Source organism: Oryza sativa, chromosome 4 (genome assembly GCF_034140825.1).
Source record: "Oryza sativa Japonica Group chromosome 4, ASM3414082v1".
NCBI classification, from domain to species: Eukaryota; Viridiplantae; Streptophyta; class Magnoliopsida; order Poales; family Poaceae; genus Oryza; species Oryza sativa.
In genome coordinates, this window is record NC_089038.1 from 9848271 (window position 1) to 9869983 (window position 21713).

The following is a 21713-nucleotide window of genomic DNA, read 5'->3' on the forward strand; positions in this document are numbered from 1 at the left end:
TGTGTGATGCCAGCGATTTCATTGTTGGTGCGGTCTTGGGCCAAACCAAAGATAAAAAGCTTCATGCAATTTGTTATGCTAGCGAAACTCTAGCCGGAGCTCAGTCGAATTATGCAACTACTGAAAAAGAGCTTCTTGCGGTTGTTTTTGCTATCGACAAATTCAGAAGATCTGACTTAGTGGGGGCCAAAGTGATTGTTTATACGGAACACGCTGCTCTGAAATATCTCCTCACTAAGAAAGATGCCAAGCCCCGTCTCTTGAGATGGATTCCCCTACTCCAAGAGTTTGACTTAGAAATTAAGGACAAGAAGGGAGTAGAGAATTCAGTAGCAGATCATTTGTCACGGTTGCAGCTCACTAACATGCAGGAACCCCCGATAAATTATTTCCTACAAGACGACATGCTGATGGCAGTACGCAACTCCGACCCATGGTATGCCAACATCGTCAATTACATGGTCTCCAAATACGTACCACAAGGAGAAAACCAAAGGAAACTGAAGTACGAGAGTCATTGCCACATCTGGGATGAGCCATATCTATACCGGGTATGCTCAAATGGACTCTTGAGGAGATGCGTACCAAAAGAGGAAGGATTTAAGATAATAGAGAGATGCCACGCAGCGCCTTATCGTGGGCACTATGGTGCATTCCGCACACAGGCCAAGATTTGGCAAAGCAGATTCTTCTGGCCAACAATGTATGAAGATTCAAAGGGATTCATCAGACATTGCCAGAGCTGCTAGAGGCAAGGAGGGATCACTGCTCGAGATGCGATGCCCCTTAAATACAACTTGCAAGTAGAGATCTTTGATGTATGCGGGATTGACTTCACGGGACCTTTCCCTAAGTCTCAAAAATGTGAGTATATCCTAGTGGTAGTCGACTACGTGTCTAAATGGGTGGAAGCAATGACATGCAGAGCTGCAGACGCCAAGCATGCGAAAAGGATGTTCACGGAAATCATATTTCCGCGATTCAGCACCCCAATGATGATTATAAGTGATGGGGGATCGCACTTTATTGACAGGACCTTCCGAGAACTCCTACGCAAGATGAACGCCAAGCACAACATCGCTACACCCTACCACCCTCAGACCAATGGCCAAGCAGAAATGTCGAATAAGCAAATCAAGAACATTCTGCAGAAAACGGTCCACGAGATGGGAACAGGATGGAAGGACAAGTTACCCGACGCTCTCTGGCATACCGAACGGCCCACAAAACACTATTGGAATGTCACCATACCAAATAGTCTACGGGAAGACATGTCGTCTTCCTGTAGAACTTGAACACCGGGCGTACTGGGCAATCCAGAATTGAAATATGGACTTTGAAGAGGCTGGAGAATGGAGAAGGATGCAACTGGCATAGCTAGAGGAGTGGAGAGATAAAGCATATCACAACTCCAAGATCTACAAGGAGAGAACTAAATGCTGGCACGACAAACGGATCAAAGTGAATAAATTCAAGCCAGGGGATAAAGTGTTGATGTTCAACTCAAGAGTAAAGCTGTTCGGGCACGGAAAATTGAAAAGCAAATGGGAAGGACCGTTCAACGTCATCGACACCTCGTCACACGGAGCAATCACACTCCGTGATGACTCAGGTAACATTTTCAAGGTAAACGGTCAACGGTTAAAAATTTTCCTTGAGCCTGATGAAATTTTAGATGAAGAGGTAGATGTTATTGAGCTAATTGACTATGAACCAAGATAACCTCACCTAAAATTTGCTTAGCCTTAGTTTTAATCGCATTTTATTTCCCTGTATAGCATATCTGAAATTTGGAGGTGACCTAGGCCCACATGGGTTCGACCAAACCGGTGCGAAGCCCGATCGCCCCCAAATTCAATCTCTCACTCTCCCCGCTTAGTAGAATGTTAAAGTCCGTTCAGCTCGAGCGTTAGCTGCACCAGATTGCATCAAGAGCCTGAAGATCATCTCCTGTCACACTGGAGTTTTCCCTTCCCTTAGGTTTCAAATCATTAATAAATGACTTCAAGAATTTGCTTTGGTTAACCAGGAGAAAACCCCAGTTAACAATGTATTTAATAATCGAAATTGTCAGGGAGAATTTTTTTACAAATTCTCTTTGCTCTAGAAAATCACTAACAGGACTTAAAGAGTAAATATCAGATCACTGGAGGCAATGTTGCTAAGTTAAAAGTGTCAGGTTAATCTCCTTCCTTCGCCTTTGGTCGTGATGCCCAATTCACTCCCCTCTCAGTCCGCGGTTTTGTTTTGCATGACGAACCGTACCCGTGTCAGTTTGCGGGACCGTTTTCTTTCCATTCCTAAAGCGGCACCGCATTGTTTTCCTTTTTGGGAAGTCCTAGTTCCCTAGTTTTCCTTTTCCCTCCCTCTCTCCCTAGCCGGCCGCGCCCTCCCCCTCCCCTCGCGCGCGCGCCCCTCTTCCCCCTGGAGTCCGACTCCCTCCCCTCCCTCCTAGTTCTACTCCTTCTAGGACTCCTCCTTTCCTAATCCTGTCCACCCCTTTAGAAGTGTTCCTCCCCTAGTTTTTTACGTTTTCCCCGAGTCCTAGCCGCGCCAGCCGCCCTAACTGCCGCCCCGTAGCTATCATCGTCCCCGCCGTCGTCACCGTCACGTCACCGGTAATCTGTTTTCCCTCTTAAATGAATTGGTTAATCCAATGTCAACTATCTCCCGTCTAACCTGGCCGTTGTGTCCTCTCTAGTACTGCCGTCGTTGTCGATCTTGCCGGACCGCCGCTGCCGTCGTTGTGTTCCCTCGCCGGTTATGCTTCCCGGTGAGAACCTCCCTCCTGTTTTAGGGTTTTGTTTCCGTTGTTAGCCGTGTCGTCGTCGTAGCCCGCGCCGCCCTAGAAGCTGCTATGCTGCCGCGTGGCCGCCGTCGTTGCCGCGCCGCTGCTCGCCGCCACGCCATTGCTGCCGCTGCTTGCTGCCGAGCCGTGCCGCCGCTTGCCGATCCGCTGTCGTGCGCGCCGCTGCTTGCCAAGCAGCTGTCGTGTGCCGCCACCGCTTACCGAGCCGATGCCGTGTGCCGCTGCTTGCTGCCGAGCCTAGCCGCCGCTTTGTGTCGCCGTGTCGCAGCCGTGTGCCACTTAAACCTACTCGAGTTGTCTAGCCGTAGGTGCAACCCTAGGTTCCTACCGGCCTATCGTTTGTCGTACCGGGGCTTTACAATGAACCGTGTCAAGCCTGCCGGTTTAGTAGCAGTCGTTGTTGAGTCGTTCGAACAAGGTGCTCCCCTGTGGTTCGTTCGTTCGTCCGTCCCGAGTCGTCCTTTGGTTTAGAGCCGTTCAGAGCCGCTAGTTCCGTTCGCCGGTTTCGGTTGATCATTTGGGTGATCCCATGTCACGTTAAATTGACTCATTGAGTCGGTATCTTGTGAGGCTTGCTTGCCAGTCAATCCGTCCTTTGATCCTATGTTCCTTTTGGGCTTAAATCCCTGTCAATTGATTAAGGTTTTTTCCGTCAATAGTAATTAACACAGAGCACCTTGTAAAATTCATAACTAAATAATCTGAGCTCCGTTTTAACCCATTCAAATTGCAGTAAATTTGTTAGAATGCCAAGAATCCATTAAAATTGGTTTCTTTTGCTGCTTCAGTAGCTTTTTAGCTTGTATTTATTGTGTGCCTTGTCTGTCGTTAGACTCCAGCAGTTCTGTCACTCCAGTTTATTTTGAAGTGGTTGCCGAGGTCCCGTCAGCCGAAGAGCAAGGCAAGTCATACAAATATCATTGATCATATTGAGCCTATTTGCAAAACCCTTGCTTTTTCTCTCAAAATTGCATTATTTGTTAATGTCATGTGAGATGGAATTTACCTGTACTCAGCCTTTGTTTACCCTGCTTCATTGATAGCCTGAGTTAATAATTTGACTAGATAATTGGTCTAGGATTGCTTAGCCATGCTTAGATCAACTAGCTCACAATGGGATTCACAATTTTATAGTCCTTATTTTTATGATGATGCTATGCCATCTTGGCATATGGTTAATTAATTAAAATATGATTTACTTGGTGGGTCCTGAGCACATGCATGATGATTTATTTGGTGGTCGTGCCCATGATAATTAAGGACCAGTTCTCAGGAATCCCTGGAAGATATACTCATACTAACCAAGCCAAATGGGCTCCATGCTGTACTCGTAGTAACCAAGCCAGATGGGCTCCAGGCTGAATCTTAAGTATAATCTTTTCTAACTAGCGCACCATTGGGAAGGGTAAGCGTGATGGAGTATGGATGGACCGGGAGGCACTCTATGCTGCTTCCGGATTTACCTAGGCACGAGTGAGGGCTGCCTGCTCCTGGATTTTGGAGTGGGGGCGAAACCAGAGGTGGGTGTGCTGGTTAGGGGTGGTTATATGGAGGGTTTTGTCACGATTTCCTCCTTTGCAGTATCGTGGCAGTTGATGTGTACTAGGGTTCCCGATCTTCCAAAAGGTTCTGATAAACAACGATTTGGACGCAGTCGCGACACAAATCGATCCGGCTTCTTGAACGCGCACGCTCTTGAGCCCCGCAATCGCAGCACCACGTCTCCTCTGGTTATCACCCGTGTCGAAACGCAGATGACCTCGCCGAGAAGGCTAATCCCTGTTTGCCAATCGAAGAACACAAACAAGAACGAGATAGAAAAACAACCAAAATTGCAGATGAATGATTAAGCTCACGAGTTGGGGTCTTACAAACCGATCTAGCGGCGAAACTGTTCTCGACAGATTAATCTAAGCAAAACCCGACTCTAAACGATGACGGCTACTGAATAAATGTGATTAGGGACATCCTAGGGTTGCCCTAGGGCACACACCCCCTTGGGCTAAGCCCACGACACAATTACAAGGCCCAAAACCCAAATTAGATTCGGACTGGATGAGGTACGTGGCTTGTTTTGCAGATTCCCGGCAGCTCGGTAGGAATTTTGACATGGGACCAAAACCATCTGAAAGTAGACTCCATAAGCTTTCCATCAAGTACTCATGGGCCCCGAAATTCCTTCTAGATCAGCGGCTAGGTCCGTTTGACGTTGATGCTGTCAGGAGGCCCGAATCTGAATCCAAAACGTGTACAACTTGATCTCTTGTCTTCTATGGGCCAAAAGTGATATGGTGAGCTAGAAGTATACTTGGAGGTCTTGGTTTGGTCCCCAATCAACTTCTTCAATCATCCATGCATTCCTTACGCTCGGTCTCTTTTCTTTCACCCAAGCAAGTACCTCTGCGAACGAAAACACACAAAACTCAATGTGTAGCAATGTTTGTTCAAATATATAACAAGTAAATCTAATATAGAACATATGCACCTTTGGTTGCTCAATACATAAGGTGGTCATGGTTATATCCGAACTAGTTGTGTCCTCATCAGCAGTACTTCGGGGCATGGTTTCATGTGTGGAATCATGTCTTGTCGGTAAAATTGTACACCTCTGATCAAAGTAAAACTATTCGAATAGCCGTGCCCGCGGTTATTGGGCGGTCAACCAGCTCACTGTGATTAGTCTCACCTTAATAATCTGCCTTAATGAACTGGTGTAGTTCAGTTGGTTTTGGGTTGGGCCTGTCGCAACGTGGTTTTGCGTTGGACAGTGATGATGATAATACTTCTTAATTATCTAATGTCTTACTACTTTCAACTTATGATTTGCAAATGTTGCTTTTACTGCAAAATATCCTATGAGCCAATCCTTTGATTATCCTTGCATCATACCTTCCCCTTGGTATGACTTGTTGAGTACGGTGGTTGTACTTAGTCTTGCTTCATTTTTCCTAATCCCCCAGAAGCAGAAGTTGGTTCAGATAGTGAGTTCTATGAAGATTAGTCTTGTGCCAGCCGACAAGAGTTTGCCTGTGGAGTTGTGGAGGAAGCTTCACTTTGCTGAGAAGATAAAGTCTAGTTCTTTAGTTTTTCCGCTGCGTTTGAGTTTTATTTTGTTATTTTTGTAAGTCGTGGAACTATATTAAATTGTCATCTATGTACTCTGGTTGATGCCTGGACAGAGGTTAAATGCACAGGTAGCCGGTGATTTGGGTTGTCGAATCCCCGGGCGCGACAAGTTGTTATCAGAGCCGACCTTGACCGTAGGACAAGCCAAACGGAAAACCCATAGAGCCCTCTGAAATTCTTTTCTTACTCCCGAAAATCTCTTCTTTCCCCTTTTTCAAGTGGTCTAGTGAGTCCAGATAAATGAGTTTGCTCTCAAGTTTCTGAGTTTCGTCAAAAAAAATATATTTTTCTTTGTGCCTCTTTGACTTTCAAAAAAAAGAAAAATTTTGTTTTCGGCATTGAAAAAAAAAAGAGTTTTGGTAAAAAAGGTGTTTTCGGGATTTCAAAAAGAAAAGGAGTTTCGGTATCATAAAAAAAGGGGGGTTTTCGGTATTAAAAAAATTTTGGCCAAAAATAGTATCGTAAAAAAAATATTTTGCTCTAGTCTTTTGGTTTTATTTAGTGTCTTTTCTTTCTTTTTGTTTCCAGTTTAATGCCAGCATCTCGTTTCTGATCGAAGTCAGTTTTTTATCCTTCTATCATTTCTTCGATGGAACAGCTTATCGTTATCATCCCAGCCGTTCAGCAGGAGGCACTACCAGTTCTTTTAGTTCAGCTTCAAGGGAGAATGGTTCTACTTTTGGTCGCATGAGGACTATGATGGGAGCGCTTGATAAGATGCACGCGGATCTTCACCGAGCCTCGAAGACGCTGAACGACAAGAAGCTCATTCAAATAGCTCGTTTGCAAGATGAGGTTGATCGTCTCAAGGTCGAGAATACAATACTCCAGGGTTGTCCAGCACCAAGCAGGGTCAGAGTCTGTGTGATGCCAAGGATGAAGAGGTGGTGATGAAGAAGACGATGCCGTCTCTGCCGTTCATAGGAGCCGTTCCGAGCATTAGACTTGTTGCCCTAGTTTCCCGTTTTGTTTAGTCGTTGCTTGGTAGATTTTTGTGTTCAAGTTTGTTTGCTTGTGGGGTTTAGCTCACGGTCGATACCATGTGCCGATGGTATGACGGTCTATTTAAGGATCTTTGAGTGTGTTTTTAAGTGTGTTTTAAGCAAGAGCAGAACAATTACAGTTGATTAATAAAAGCAAGAGTAAAGAGGTTCCTTAGTAACTGTTTTTCTCCTTCCCTATTTCTCCTCCCGTCTTCTGCTTCAGATGGTGACAACGAGGACTACCCGTTCTGGAAGCAATGTCAATTAGGAACAACCGTCAGGAAATGGTTCAGGAGATTTGCCAGAGAATGGACTTGCCATGCAATGAAAACGACATTCGGCTCTTCCAAGCATGTACTGAAATTCAAGTCAGAAATGGAAAAAAAACATTCTTTTGGAAGGACAACTGGCTCTATGGGTTTTGCTCAAAGGACATAGCACCAAACCTCTTCAAGCTGGCAAAGAGAAAGAACCGAAATGTTGGAACTGAGCTCACAAATGATGAATGGTTACACTCTCTAAGACAAATTACAAGCTTCGAAGAGATCCAGGAGCTCATTCAACTAGGAGGACTCTTGAGCCGGGTCACGTTGCTAAATGAAATAGAAGACATAGTCTTATGGAAAAGGAGCAATGTGACCACATATTCGGCAAAGAGTGCCTATCTCTTTCAATTCATCGGCTCTCAGCAAGACAAGGTTTTTCTATTGAATTGGAAGGCGTTGGCACTTCCAAAGCAAAAATTCTTAGGATGGCTCATTCTGCACCAAAAGATTCTAATAGCCGAAAACATGTTGATTCAACACTGGGAGTGCAACTGGATTTGCCCCTTATGTAGAGGAGTCTTCAAGGATACTGATCACTTATTTCGACAATGTGATTTCTTTAAAGAAACATGGAATCGTGTCTCTGCTGTACAAGGTATTCAAAATAACCAGACTTTCTCCTCTCTGAAAGATTGTATGACATACATCATGCAGAACGAAAGCAAAACGGAAGTGAGGAGAAAGGCGGGTGTTCTTGTCAAAACTTGGTGGCATATTTGGCTACAAAGGAACGCAAAGATCTTTAGAGGAGAAGAACCGGATGTGCAAAGGACTTCACACCAGATCATCCAAGATATCCAAGAAAGTAGCTTTCAATTTCAACCGCCAAGAGTGTATCCCTTCTCTTACAAAATCAAGATGTATGGTCCTGGAACGTTTCTAAGTTGTTTTTTACATTGATTCGTGTAATCCTAATCATGTAAACCATACTTTTTCCCTCCCTCTAATATATTCGGCAATGCTCTTACCGCTTTCCTTTTCAAAAAAAAAAGATTTGCCAGAGAATCCTACGCTTGCCAGGCAATAGCAAGACAGACTCAGATGATGACAGCCATGATGAATCAGATGCAACAGCAGTATCAGCAGATGATGCAGCATATGGTGCAACAACAGCAACAGAATCAACAGCAGCAAAACCAGCAGCACAATGGTCCCCCTCAGTCTAAATTGCCAGAGTTTCTACATGTTCGTCCACCGACTTTCTCAAGCACAACTAACCCAATGGAGGCTAACGATTGGTTGTACGCCATTGAGAAGAGACTTAACCTACTTCAGTGCATTGATCAGGAGAAGGTAGCGTTTGCCACACATTAGTTGCAAGGTCCAGCTTCAGCTTGGTTGGATAATTACATGGTTACCCGTCCAGCCGGAACAGAGGTTACTTGGGATGAGTTTTGTCGTGTTTTCAGGAAAGCCCAGGTTCCCAATGGAATTGTTGCATAGAAGAAGTGAGAGTTTAGGACTCTACATCAAGGAAACAGGATTGTTACTGAGTATCTGCATGAGTTTAGTCGTCTAGCACGTTATGCCCCTGAGAATGTGCGTACCGATGCCGAGAGACGGGAGAAATTCTTAGCAGGTTTGGATGACGAGTTAACTAACCAGTTAATTTCTGGAGATTATGCTGATTTTGAGAGACTTGTGGGCAAAGCCATTCGTCAGGAAGACTAGCGCAATAAGATGGATCGCAAGAGGAAAACTATACAGTTCAGGAGTCAGCAAGGTGGACAGTAGAAGCCCCGCTTCGGTCCAGAACAACGCAGTGGTCCTACAATGATGATTGTTCGACAGCACAGGCCGTATTAGCCAGGAAATTTCAGCCAAGGCAATTGTGGAAACCAGAACAACCGTAATCCCGTTCCGCGCCCGCCAATGGCACAGTCTCAAGCTTCGCAGCCCCAACAGCCAAAGAAGGAGTCAGGATGAAAGCCCCTCACATGTTTCAATTGTGGAGAACCCAGACATTTTGCAGATAAGTGTCCTAAGCCAAAGCGCAATGGACCCAAGATTGTTCAAGCTCGTGTTAATCACGTGTCTACGGAAGAAGTTCAAGCAGCACCAGAAGTGGTTTTGGGTACGTTCCCTATGAACTCAATTCCTGCTACAGTTTTATTGGATTCTAGTGCTACGCATTCATTTACATCCAAAAGATTTGTTGGGGTACACGGGTTCAGAAAAGTGGAACTGAGTACTCCCATGAAAGTTAATACACCTGGTAATATCTCAACATCAGTTAGTTTTTGTCCCTCAATGAGGATAGAGATCCAAGGGTCACCTTTTCTAGCCTATCTTATCCTTCTGGAGTGTAAAGACCTAGATGTCATACTTGGAATGGATTGGTTGACAAGACATAAAGCAGTTATTGATTGCGCAAGTGGTGGTAATTCAGTCTCCATTAACTCAGAAGAAAGGAGTAAGTTTGAATCATGTGGAAAGTGAACAACAGGATAAGGTCATGAAAGATGTTCCGAATTTGGAGGACATTCCCGTAGTCTGTGAGTAACCTGAAGTTTTTCCGGAAGAGTTAAAAGCTATGCCGCCTAAGAGAGACATCGAGTTTTGTATTGATTTTGTACCAGGTACAGCTCCCATTTTCAATGCTTCTTTTAAACAATTTTGCAATGAAAAATGTCTTGAGCATGAATTTTCTTCTCCTTGTATTCCTCAACAAAACGGTGTTGTTGAAAGAAAGAATCGGTCTTTGGTTGAGATGGCTAGAATGATGTTGGATGATTATCACACTCCTAAAAAATTTTGGGCTGAAGCGGTTAACACTGCATGCTATATTTCAAAGGGTTTTCTTGAGATCAAAACTTGGAAAAACTTCCTATGAGCTTCGATTTGGACGCCAACCCAAAGTTTCACATTTGTGTTTTTTTTTTGTTGCAAGTGCTTTGTCTTGAAATTTGGAAATTTAGATAAGTTTGAGGCACGCTCTACCGATGGAATGTTTCTTGGTTACCCCGCACATTCTCGTGGCTATCGTGTACTTGTTTTGGAAACTAACAAAATTATTGAAACTTGTGAAGTTACTTTTGATGAGGCTAGTCCAGGTACTAGACCAGAAACTGCAGGTACATTGTCACAGGTTCAAGGGGAGGATGGTCGTATTTTCGAAGATGAGAGTGACGACGAGGTCGGCTTGACCGGTCAGACCGGGCGCCAGGCCGATCAGACCACCGACACACCTCCGGTCAGATCAGCACAGGATGTCTGGTTAGACCGGCTAGGGTCGTCGGGTTACGATTCTGTTCATGCTGATCGGGATGGTCCTCCAGAGGCTACAACTTCGACCAGTGAGGGTACAAAACGTGAAACAACTTTAGAAGTCGCCACTCCTTTGCATATTCAACGACAACATCTGCTGAAAGAAATCATTGGTAATATAGGTGAGGGGACTACAAGGTCTATGGTAATGACTCATGATGTTTGTACAAATTCTGCATTTGTTGCTTCTATTGAACCCAAAGATGTTACTCATGCATTAACTGATGAATCGTGGATTAATGTCATGCATTAAGAACTTGAAAATTTTGAGAGAAACAAAGTTTGGACTTTAGTTGAACCACCTTCTAGACATAATATTATTGGAACCAAGAAGGTTTTCAAAAATAAACAAGATGAGGATGGTTTAATTGTGAGAAATAAAGCTAGACTTGTTGCTCAAGGTTTTACTCAGGTGGAAGGTTTGGATTTTAATGAAACTTTTGCTCCTGTTGATAGAATTGAGGCAATTAGACTTTTGTTAGCTTTTACTGCTTCAAAAGGTTTTAAATTGTATCAAATGGATGTGAAAAGTGCTTTTCTAAATGGTTTTATACAGGAGAAAGTTTATGTCAAACAACCACCAGGTTTTGAAAATCCTGATTTTTGTAACCATATTTTAAAATTGTCTAAAGCTTTGTATGAATTGAAACAAGCACCTAGAGCATGGTATGATAGGCTCAAGAACTTTTTACTTGTGAAAGGTTTTCAAATGGGAAAGATTTATAAAGCGCTTTTTGTTCTTAAGCATGCTGATAATCAACTTTTCGTTCAGATTTATGTGGATGATATCATCTTTGGTTGTTAAACTCACGCTTTGGTTGTGCAGTTTGCTGAGACTATGCACAGGGAATTTGAAATGAGCATGATGTGTGAGTTATCGTACTTTTTGGGATTGCAAATTAAGCAAATACCTCAATGCACATTTGTGCATCAAATGAAGTATACGAAGGATCTTTTGAGACGGTTCAAGCTGGAGAATTGCAAAGCCGATATCAACACCAATTGGTTCTATAGGTGTGTTGGATCCTGTTGAAGATGGTGAAGCTGTTGATCAAAAGGAGTACAGAAATATGATTGGATCTTTGTTGTATCTAACTGCTTCAAGGCCAGACATACAATTTGTTGTATGTTTGTGTGCACGCTTTCAAGCATCTCCTCGTGCTTCACATCGTCAAGCGATCAAGTGAATAATGAGGTATTTGAATCAAACACTTGAGTTTGGAATTTGGTATTTTACTTCATCTTCTATATGCTTGAATGGATATTCCGATGCTGATTTTGCTGGTTGTAGAATTGATAGGAAAAGTACTATTGGAACATGTTATTTTCTTGCTACATCATTGATTACATAGTCTTCTAGGAAATAGTCTAGTGTAGCTCAATCAACTCCTGAATCAGAATATGTTGTTGCTGGTAGTTGTTGTTCTTAGATTCTTTGGCTAATATCAACTTTAAAAGATTATGGTCTTACTTTTGAGAAAGTGCCTCTATTTTCTAGGAATACTAGTGCTATTAACATTGCTAAGAATCATGTACAACACTCACACACAAAGCGCATTGATATTCGCTTTCACTTTTTGAGGGATCATGTTGAGAAGAGAGATGTTAAATTAACATTTTTGATACAAAATTGCAACTTGCTGATATTTTCACCAAACAATTAGATTCTTCTCGCTTTGCTTTTCTTGAGAGTTCGGAATATTCCTCCTTTTGGCATGATTTGAGGGGGAGTTTTGTACTCTTGGTTTTATCGAGCAACATTTGATAATTAAAAAAATTGAGAAAAGAGAGCTTTGTTTAATACATATGGTATATTCTTATGCATGCTAGCAATACTATGAAAGTTTCTTTATCTCTAACATAGCTTATATGTATTCTAGTCCTTTTATGAGGCTTAATATTGCATTTATCACTCTTTCTCAAATTAGCTCTAACACAAAATAATTGAGAGAATTTTTAGATTTTATTTGAGCCTCTTTGCTCATTTTTTCCCTCAATTATTCCGGGTACGTCCATATATATATATATATATATATATATATATATATATATATATATATATATATATATATATATATATATATATATATATATATATATATATATATATATATATATATATATATATATATATATATATTATTTTTCAACCTATGTGCTTGAAAGGATGTTGCATTGTAAATCAATAAACAATCGTATGTACATATTGCCAATCAATAATAAACACACCATATATATGATTACACATTGTACACAAATCTCACGCAAGTAGTAGTTAGTATTTCATACATCGGTATCAATGGAATAAATTGAGCTGCGATGTGGGCTGGTTTCGGTGTTGTCTTGGTCGGAAGATGCTCTCTACTCAGAAACTGGAGGCTTCTGCCCGGCTAACCTGGTTAAGATCCTGAGCACACACGGAGCAGAGCATTCAAGTGGATTAGTTATTTTGTTCATTTCTTCACAGCTAATTAATTAAGTACTAAATCGATAGAGATATTGCGAAAAATAAGAAGACGCATGCATTCACCTTTGCATCCGAGTCTGCGGCTTTCTGCAGCATCCAAATTCCAAACAACAAATTAACGGGTCAGTCAGTTGCTTGCCCGGTCTTTCTTCAGTAAATTTCGTAATAGCGGGCACACTTGCCTTTCTTTGGGTCTAACTACGATCTCACTAGGCGCCACGCCTGTTGTGGTTTGCCGAGCCTGTTGATCCCCTGCTCTTGCCACAGCCTTTGCCTGTGATATTAGACATTGTACACTTGATCAGACTGACATCCTTTCGATAAAGAATATACTATACTACTCAGATTGATGCATGTATATATTCATACTAACCAGGTTCCTATACTGAACATTGTAGAATATCTGCAGGTAACGTTGTTTGGCTTGTCTTTCCTCCTTGTTTAGTGTCTTCCAGAAGGAATATGTAGATCCCATGTTTAGCACTCTAGTTGCATAAATCTTCCATGTGTAGCTGCCATCATGGATTTAGTTAGTGCCATATATATAGGAGGATTGATCTAAGTTGTGCACAAAAACAAAAACAAAAAAAAAGAACAGGACGCATGCAAGGATATAGGACCCTCACTCACCACTCGTAGATCCGCTGAAGCCCAGCAGTGGACACCTTGTTCCAGTAACTTGGGTCTTCCTTGCATTTCTGGAAGAAATCTGCAATCTTGATTCCTGCCTCCCTGCCGTTGATGGGGTTTACGTGGAAACCAGAGACACCGTCGATGATTATCTCAGCTGGTCCGCCCTGGTTCGTTGCGAAGGTTGGCAACCCGCAGTTCATCGCCTCGATGACCGTTAGCCCGAATGCTTCATACAGTGCAGGCTGCAGTCAACGAATGCAAGGTCAAGGTTAGAGTTGAGTTACTTCTGTTGATCCAATTAATTAAACTGTTACTACTTCTGTTGTGTAAGTACCAATGTTTTAAATAGCGGGCTAAGACATTTAGCGGTTAGCTTCCCAAATAGTATTAGCGGGCTAAATAAAGCTATAGCGGCTAAATTGTACATTAGAGCAAATAGCTAAAACCCTTCTCAAACAACTATAGCGGGAGATTTAAAACCCTGGTATGTACCTGAACAAATGCACCCTTTGTATCTGCAATGCAACGGTACAGCTCACCGTTGCGGACACGGTCAGTCTGTGCCTTGATCCAGCGGATCTGTCCTTTGAGCTGGTACCTGTCCATCAGGTTGTGCATCTTGTTTATCTCCTCGATCTCCTCTCGATCCTTGGACTGCGAAGCATCCAGGAGCCCCGCGACGACGACGAGATTGACGAGGTCCCTCAGCTTCTTGTTCTGGCCATACCACTCCACAAGCCCAGTTATGTTTTTTACCTTATCAAGCCTTGCCATCGAGAAGATGATTGGTTTGTTCCTGTCTGCCAGATACCCTCTGGTTTAAATTAAAAAAAGGTGAAGAGCAGCAATTAGCACTTAATTAACCAACTTAAGTTGTCTGATCTGATCTAACAGTAAAAGAGAAGTTAATTTGTAGCTAGGTACGTTTCCAAGGAGCCTGGCCGTCCGGGTAGTAGCTTACATGTGTTCATCAGTGTCATCCTTGCTGTACAGCAGTTCGTCTATCTGTGGGTGTAAATCTGTCAGCCGCTTCTGCTTCTGCGTGAAGGGGAAGTAGATGGACTGGTCTGCACCAGGCGCAGCAATGTTGAACTTTGGGTCGAATACATTAATGCCTGTGGCGTAGCGGCATAGTCCCGGCATTGTGAATGCGTAGTGGTGCTCATATTGGCCAGGCTTCTCTTTGCTGCATCAGATGTTCGATCTTGTTAATTTCTAGGCTAAGCAATTAACACTTAATAATTTGAGTGTCCTTGAAGCACTAGATTTATAGAGAGACTATTTCAGCCTTAGCTACCGACCTCCCAGCAATTTCTTGGTAAGTGCTAGTGATGATGAAGTCGCTGGTGTTCATGGAAATCATATCGGCGGTAAATTGGCAAGAGAAATGGTACTTCTGGTCCATCTCTCTCCACTTAACATCTGAATCCTCGTACTTTGTCTTCTCCAGAGCGTGTGCAATTGTTCCCTGTCATCAAGATCATGCATTTTTCATGTCATACCAAATCATGGTAACGTTGGTCCTAAAAAGGGATAACCACCGTACGTGCAGCCATTTGACAAGCCGGTTTCACCTGAGTGACACATAGTTTGTTAGACAAGAGGGATGCCACCAAGTTGCCATCGGTGTAGTTGCCAATTATCAAGTCCGGTTTGCCCTCCAAAATGTCGAGAATTTTGGCACAAGAGTTCTGAAATTACGTTGGATGGAAACTTACTATAAAGATCACAGGCCCGCGCAAAGGGTATCAGTAACTCATAGTAATTCATAGCTGACAAACCTGCGCATATCTCTCTAGATAAGGATAGATGTCAAACCGGGACACCCACTGGCGCAAATCCTTGCCATCTTCAGTCTTGAATGGCACACGTAGTATATGTGAGTATTTTGTATTTTCAACTGGTTCAAGCTCCACATTGCATTTTGTGCCTTTGGCATCTGGTATCAGTCTTGTAAGCTGCAGGAATATATATAGTGCCCACTGGTTTAGCTAATCTATTCGTCATTCATATCATCTCATTTATATATATATACCTATTCGTCATTCACTATATTTCATTGTACAGGAATATATATATCGTGAAATCAATGAAATTTACCACAAGAATCTTCGGTGTTACGTGCAGACCCTGCTGCTTGATTCTTTGAAGCAGCTCCTCTTCCATGGCTCTGACTTGATCCAATATGTAGACAACCTATATATTTCACGAAACCATTCTTTAGAGTTTTGTTAACCGATAATTAAGTTGTGACCATTTTTTTAAGAGTTATAATGATTATGCGCGAGAGATTCCAGAAAACCGGTAAGTTGGGTACCTGACCACCGGTATCCGGCAATCCAAGAACCTTTTCTTGGCCGAAGTAACCATGAATAGAGAAGATGACAATGTTGAATATGGATGGAACCCTGCTGAAGAACTTCTCCATGTTTGTAGGATCTGGTGCCTGTAGCACTTCAGACAGACAATTTAGTGTTTCTTTGCACCTCTCCGCAGTGTCACCCCATCCCTTCTCTAACCCCCACTCCTGAAATCTGCAAGAACACATAATAGAGAAAACTTAAGCATGATTACAATTTTTTTTTTGTCTATCTACAACTTCAGATTAAAGTACTTCACCTTTGTTCAAACTTCAAGTAAGGCGTGTATTTTGGCAGCCCACTAACGAAAACCTCTGCAAGTAGCAGTGCTGTCTGAAGCTTGCTCACAGTGTCGATGGTGTCATTAATCATCAACTTCTACATGATCATAAGATAAAAAGTATCATTCAGCGGTGTACGTTGGCCACCTGATAATAATGGCACAGCTGAATGATCTCGCGGTACCTCGCCACGGTAATTCAAGGTAAGTAAATAGTCCAACAGAGGCTTCATGCTTTCAGGTTTGCCACCCAGCTTTGAGGACATGAATTTGGAGACAAACTGAAGCCCATTCCCTATTGACGAGGGCAGTGTCAAATGGGGTGTTGAGAGGTCAAGGGCACCGAAATCAACTTCCAGTGAGTTGTCATCCTTGGCCCTGAAATGCACATGGTCAGATCGACCATTTTTTTTTCAAGTTTCAGGCTCCTGTTCTTCTTCAATCTATATATGGAAATGTTCGCATTAGCTACTACGTACTGGATTAGTGGATCATGGATATGCATACCATTTTTCATCGTATAAGGTCTCCTTGAACTTGAGATACTCCGACGGTGTGATTCCTTCGACAGAAAGATCATCAGAGTGAACTTTGACGTACTCCCAGATACCAGGATTCATTCTGACAGCGAATGCCACAAACGGTGGGAGTACTACTGCTTCCTGCAAACAAAATCGTTGCTTAATGTAATGAGCTCCAGTTTATCACCGTTTACTTTGTCTGAAAACAGATTATGATTTTAAAGTGAAATCACCTGTGTCGAACAAATGATGTAACCGAGAAAGCCTTCGACAAGCTTCTCGTTCTCAACTTTGTCATCTAGTGACTTTTCCAGCTCTTCCATGAGCTGCTGGTTCTTCAAGAGCCTCTTACCCTTTGATACATACCTAGAACATTTTTATCCTAGACTTGAGAATCATGTGCAAGATATTCAAACCAGTGTTTTAAAAAGGGTCTACAAGGCCATATACAAGAGGAACATGTGTACCAACCTTGTCCTGCCTATGCCGCATAAGCAGCTGATTATATCGCATAAGCGGCCGATAATGCCACATAAGCACTACAAGGTGAGGTGGCCACCCCAAACCGCTTACCGCTTTTTAAAACATCGATTCAGACTACGTTCAGGTGCTTACACTATTTGATTAGTCTCTAGCTAATTTAGATATGCTTTACATGTTTTTATGCAGCATCGTCCTAATTACAAATGTATGAATGTTCTTTCTTATTAGTTCTTATAATGGAAATGCATAAGGGCCATTAATTAAGTACCCCCTTATTAGAATATGCTGGTATGGACTGATGCATCAACCTATTTCCATTGAAAATAAAAAAGCAAGTCTCAACCACAGGAATAAAATTCCTCTGCCAGGCTTTGGCTGACACGGACAAAAAACTGAAATGCATTCCATCAAAGATTTAATTCACAATTTACGGTACCTTTGGAAGCATCTCTTCATCTGGTACCGGCTTTGTCGTAGGGCATCTGGCATTGTCTCGGCAATGCTGTCCATTCGCTTGAAACTCAGCTTGGATGCCATGGCAAAAGAGACCACCAGACTTGGAAGTAGATGGAGAAGACACAAGAACAAAGCAGGGAAAGAAAATTAGGAAAGAATGCTTGTGAAGTTGTGAATGGCTGGGTGTTGATGAACATGAATTTATAGATGAGAACATAAGCTTGCCTCCACGGACAAAGATTTCTTTTGCTGACATAGTTGGAGATGGAAAATAGAGGAGAAAGAACATTTGCCAGGGAGAAGTTATGCTTAAGAAACATGGAAGGCAAGAAAGGCATGAACACCATCATACCACTGTAAGATTCCTTTCTTCCACCCTTCGTGAACTTGCAACTTTTTTTTTCGGAAAATAATGTGACCTAGCTAGCTTGAGCTACCTGTGTTCTCTACCCTTTGAATTCCTTGAAAACTATAGCTTTTCTTTTTGCACTGGACTGGACGGAGCAAGGTCCCTGAGGACGATGTAGTATCTTTTGACTTAGTACGATTATGCGTTGTTAACAAAATTGGAAAACCAATGTAAAATTTGGATAGGACGATGGCTCTGGGGACTTGGGCGACCTCTGAGATAGCTTGAATTATAGCACGGCGAATTTTTTAATACCTTTGTTAATAAAATTTTCAGAATAAATCCTCACGAAGTTTATTCTCATACCCAGAATCAACAATCTCATTGATGTGGCAGGATTACCAAGCAAGTCAAAAGACCATGGTGTGGCAGAGATTTCGCTACTGAGGTCATGTTCGTTTAAAAGCTGCATGTAAAACGAGAAACTAGTAACGTATAGTTAATTAAGTTTCAATTACTATAAACTTAAAAATTAGATATATTTGATATTTTAAAGTAACTTTCAAATAGATTTTTCTTTTTACAACACGAGCAGCTTAAATTAGTTTCAAAAAACAAGTTAACAAAAACCGAGATAAAATGAGATAAGAACACTACCTGAGTGTTCAAATATTGTTGCCACGCCCTTAACAGTGGCAAACGGCAAAGCTCTTTAACATCTCCTAACTCAAACTTTTGAAATTTTTAAACATGTAGTATTTATTTAAAAATATTTAGGTTGGATGTATGAAAATCGTATAGGAAGATCTGTTACACAAGTTAATATTATAATATTGTTCAATATTTTATAAATAAAACAAAAAGGATGTTTTAAGATAAAAGAGAGACGCTCCGGTGATATCTACCGGTAGTATTATGCTACTAGTAGAATTAATCTGAACCGTTTATTTCTAAGGATAGATTAATAAAGTACTTAGGCCGTGTTTAGTTGCAAATTTTTTCTTCAAACTTCTAATTTTTCCATCACATCAAAACTTTTCTATACACACAAACTTCAAATTTTTCCGTCATATCGTTTCAATTTCAGCCAAACTTCCAATTTTAGTGGGAACTAAACATAGCCTTAGACAGAATAGGGGTAAATTAGACACTTAAATTTTTTTCTCATTGTGGTGAATTAGACACTTTAATTTTTTCTCATTGTGAGTCCTACGGTCAGCGTCGCTTGCTCCCTCTCTATCGAACAGCAGAGTTGCCACTTCCTCATCAATCAAAAAGGAGAGCACAGGAAAAAAAAAAGAAGAAAAGCAGATCGTGAGTCCGGCCGCCGCCGGCGCTTGTGCATCACGTTCCAAGATGTACTGTTTCTTGCTGTAGGTATTTGGTTTCCATTCAGCTTGATTCATATAAATTTTAAATACACTAGTTATATATCTGAATATATTACACACGATGGACAAATCGAAACACTCCAATCTAGTAAGGACTGATACAAGGCAATGGAAGAATAATCCGGTATGTTTTTCTTGTAGACTTTACAATTGCAATCACAACAAGTAATATACATTGAAAAAAACGATGATATACACAGATGGACACTTTCAAAACCATAAGCTGTTAATAAGCTGTAGTTCTAAAGAAAAAAAAACTGTTGATAGCTATAGTTCTGAAAAAAAACGGCTGTCTGTAACAAGCCAAAGCCATCTTGAGATAATGAATTCACAGGATTACAGAACATAGCACACTTGGAATCTCTCAAGCATTTATGACGTAGTGATCTAAGAGCAGGTACAATAATAGACTATAAGTCAGCTATAAAGATATTTTAAAGAGATAAAAAAATAGAGAGAAGAGCAGCGGGCTATAGATCTATAGCTAGCTGCAGCACAAACTCCAAAACGTAATGTGTATATGACAGGTGGGACCATGTATTAATAGTGTAGTAAGCAATTATTGTATAAATTGGCTATTATATTAACTATAAATGATTTAGAGCTAATAGTTGGCTATACTATTAAACTTGCTCTAATAGCTTGTCCACCTTGTCACGCTCAGCCATTCTGAACAAGCTCACTTGCTCCGAATTCAGTTTACTGGCCTTGAACTTGACTCCCGCTGTGATCAGGACAGATTTAGTAATAAACCTTACACAAATTACAGTCAAAATTGTAAGTGTTCTGAACTGAAAGAGGAGCCACAACCCACGAATTGATTCATGGTGTCCAAGAAATTCTTGAAGTATTCAGATCATTGAAACAGGTGATAATGATAATCAAGACCGAGAAGAAACAATTATTATACCAATGCCATCTTGAGCTACACCTCTCTTTAGCAATTGATTGGTGATCTACAAAAGGGGTAGATTTTCATGTGATCAAATTTTTAGGCAACTACAACGAACTCAGATAAGTTGTGAGCATCTGCCACCTGCAGATCTGCTGGCGAGGGTAGATTAGGTGGCCAGCAATGTACCATAAAAACTGAGCAGCAAAGAAGATGGTAATATACTGATATTGTTCTGCTAAATACCCTAGTATATGAACAGGGGTGTCTCTGGAGATTAATAAACATCCTTCAAAGGATTCACTGCTGTTTTATGTGATGCTCGCTCAAATTCAGACTCATACTTACAAAATCGCCAATATTTTCAAGCAAAAGAAAACTAATAGTCCCTTCTTCTAGGAGGAAAAATTATGACCAAGAACTGCAGAACTTAAGCAGACAAGCATAAAAACTATTCGAGAACTAGAGGCCAACAAAAAAGAAGATTAAGTACATATGTTCGAGTTCCAAACCTGCAAGCAGCAAGAAAAACAAATCAAATCTGACCTGCAAAGAAGAACAAGAGTCTTCTTGTGTCAGCTAATCCGTCGAAGAGTAGCACTATAGCCAGCAAGAGGAGTCTTGGATGATGATTCGGAGGTCGAGAGATTGGTAGCCATTGGCTTCGGAGGCTGCGGGCTCCGCTTGGGGGGCGATGGATTGGGGGCTCGCCCACGCGGCTGTGGCCTGCGGGATCAACGGCACGTGGAGATAGACGGGGCTGCAGCCAGTGGCGGAGCAAGGATAAAATTATAGTGGAGGCTCTTCAGCCTTTTAGGCCTTATAACAATTTTAGACAAAGTCTATTTTAGCCCATATGGATTTAAATTTTAGGGGGGTCTTAATGAGGCTCTAATATTTTATTTGGGGGCTCCCCTGCCCCCACGCTGCCTCCGCCACTAGCCGGAGCCAAGCGTGGGGGAGGAGGCCGACGGCGAGGAAGGGGATAGCGAGGAGGACGAGGCCTCAACGGCGACGGGTGGCGTGGTGCTGGGGTCGGAGGCGAAGATCCGAGAGGCGAACTCGCCGGAAGGTGGGCCGACGCGGGGGAGCGGCGGGAGAGGGCGGAGCTCTAGCGATCCCGGACGGAGATGCAAGGTCGTCGAGGACGGCTGAGGCGGCGAGTGCAGCGGAGGCAAGGGAGTAGGAGGCCCCGAGGGCGGTGGAGCAGATGAGGTCGTCCAAGGCAGTGATGGCGGCGGTAGGGAGGAGTCGCGAGGCAGGGCCACGGGGTTCTCTCCGCGTTGGCTCTAGATGCGCGATTTGGTGGATAGGACGAAAATACCCCTCCGCAAATAATTTTCTCTTTCTCTGAATAAAAATACACCTCC

General features: G+C 42.3%; 1 protein-coding gene across 1 annotated transcript; it reads right to left on the bottom strand.

Annotated features, from left to right (window-relative positions):
* Nucleotides 1-12667: 12667 nt before the first annotated feature.
* Nucleotides 12668-17892, bottom strand: LOC4335303 (sucrose synthase 7-like). Its single transcript, NM_001402346.1, has 17 exons — nucleotides 17692-17892; nucleotides 17006-17138; nucleotides 16759-16913; nucleotides 16437-16629; nucleotides 16231-16349; nucleotides 15929-16145; nucleotides 15712-15807; nucleotides 15393-15569; nucleotides 15186-15302; nucleotides 14913-15079; nucleotides 14573-14797; nucleotides 14104-14425; nucleotides 13609-13853; nucleotides 13352-13490; nucleotides 13161-13252; nucleotides 13042-13065; nucleotides 12668-12918 (listed from the first exon to the last, which is right to left on the bottom strand). The coding sequence occupies exons 1-17, from the start codon at nucleotides 17790-17792 to the stop codon at nucleotides 12873-12875; spliced, it is 2568 nt and encodes an 855-aa protein (NP_001389275.1). The 5' UTR covers nucleotides 17793-17892; the 3' UTR covers nucleotides 12668-12872.
* Nucleotides 17893-21713: the final 3821 nt, after the last annotated feature.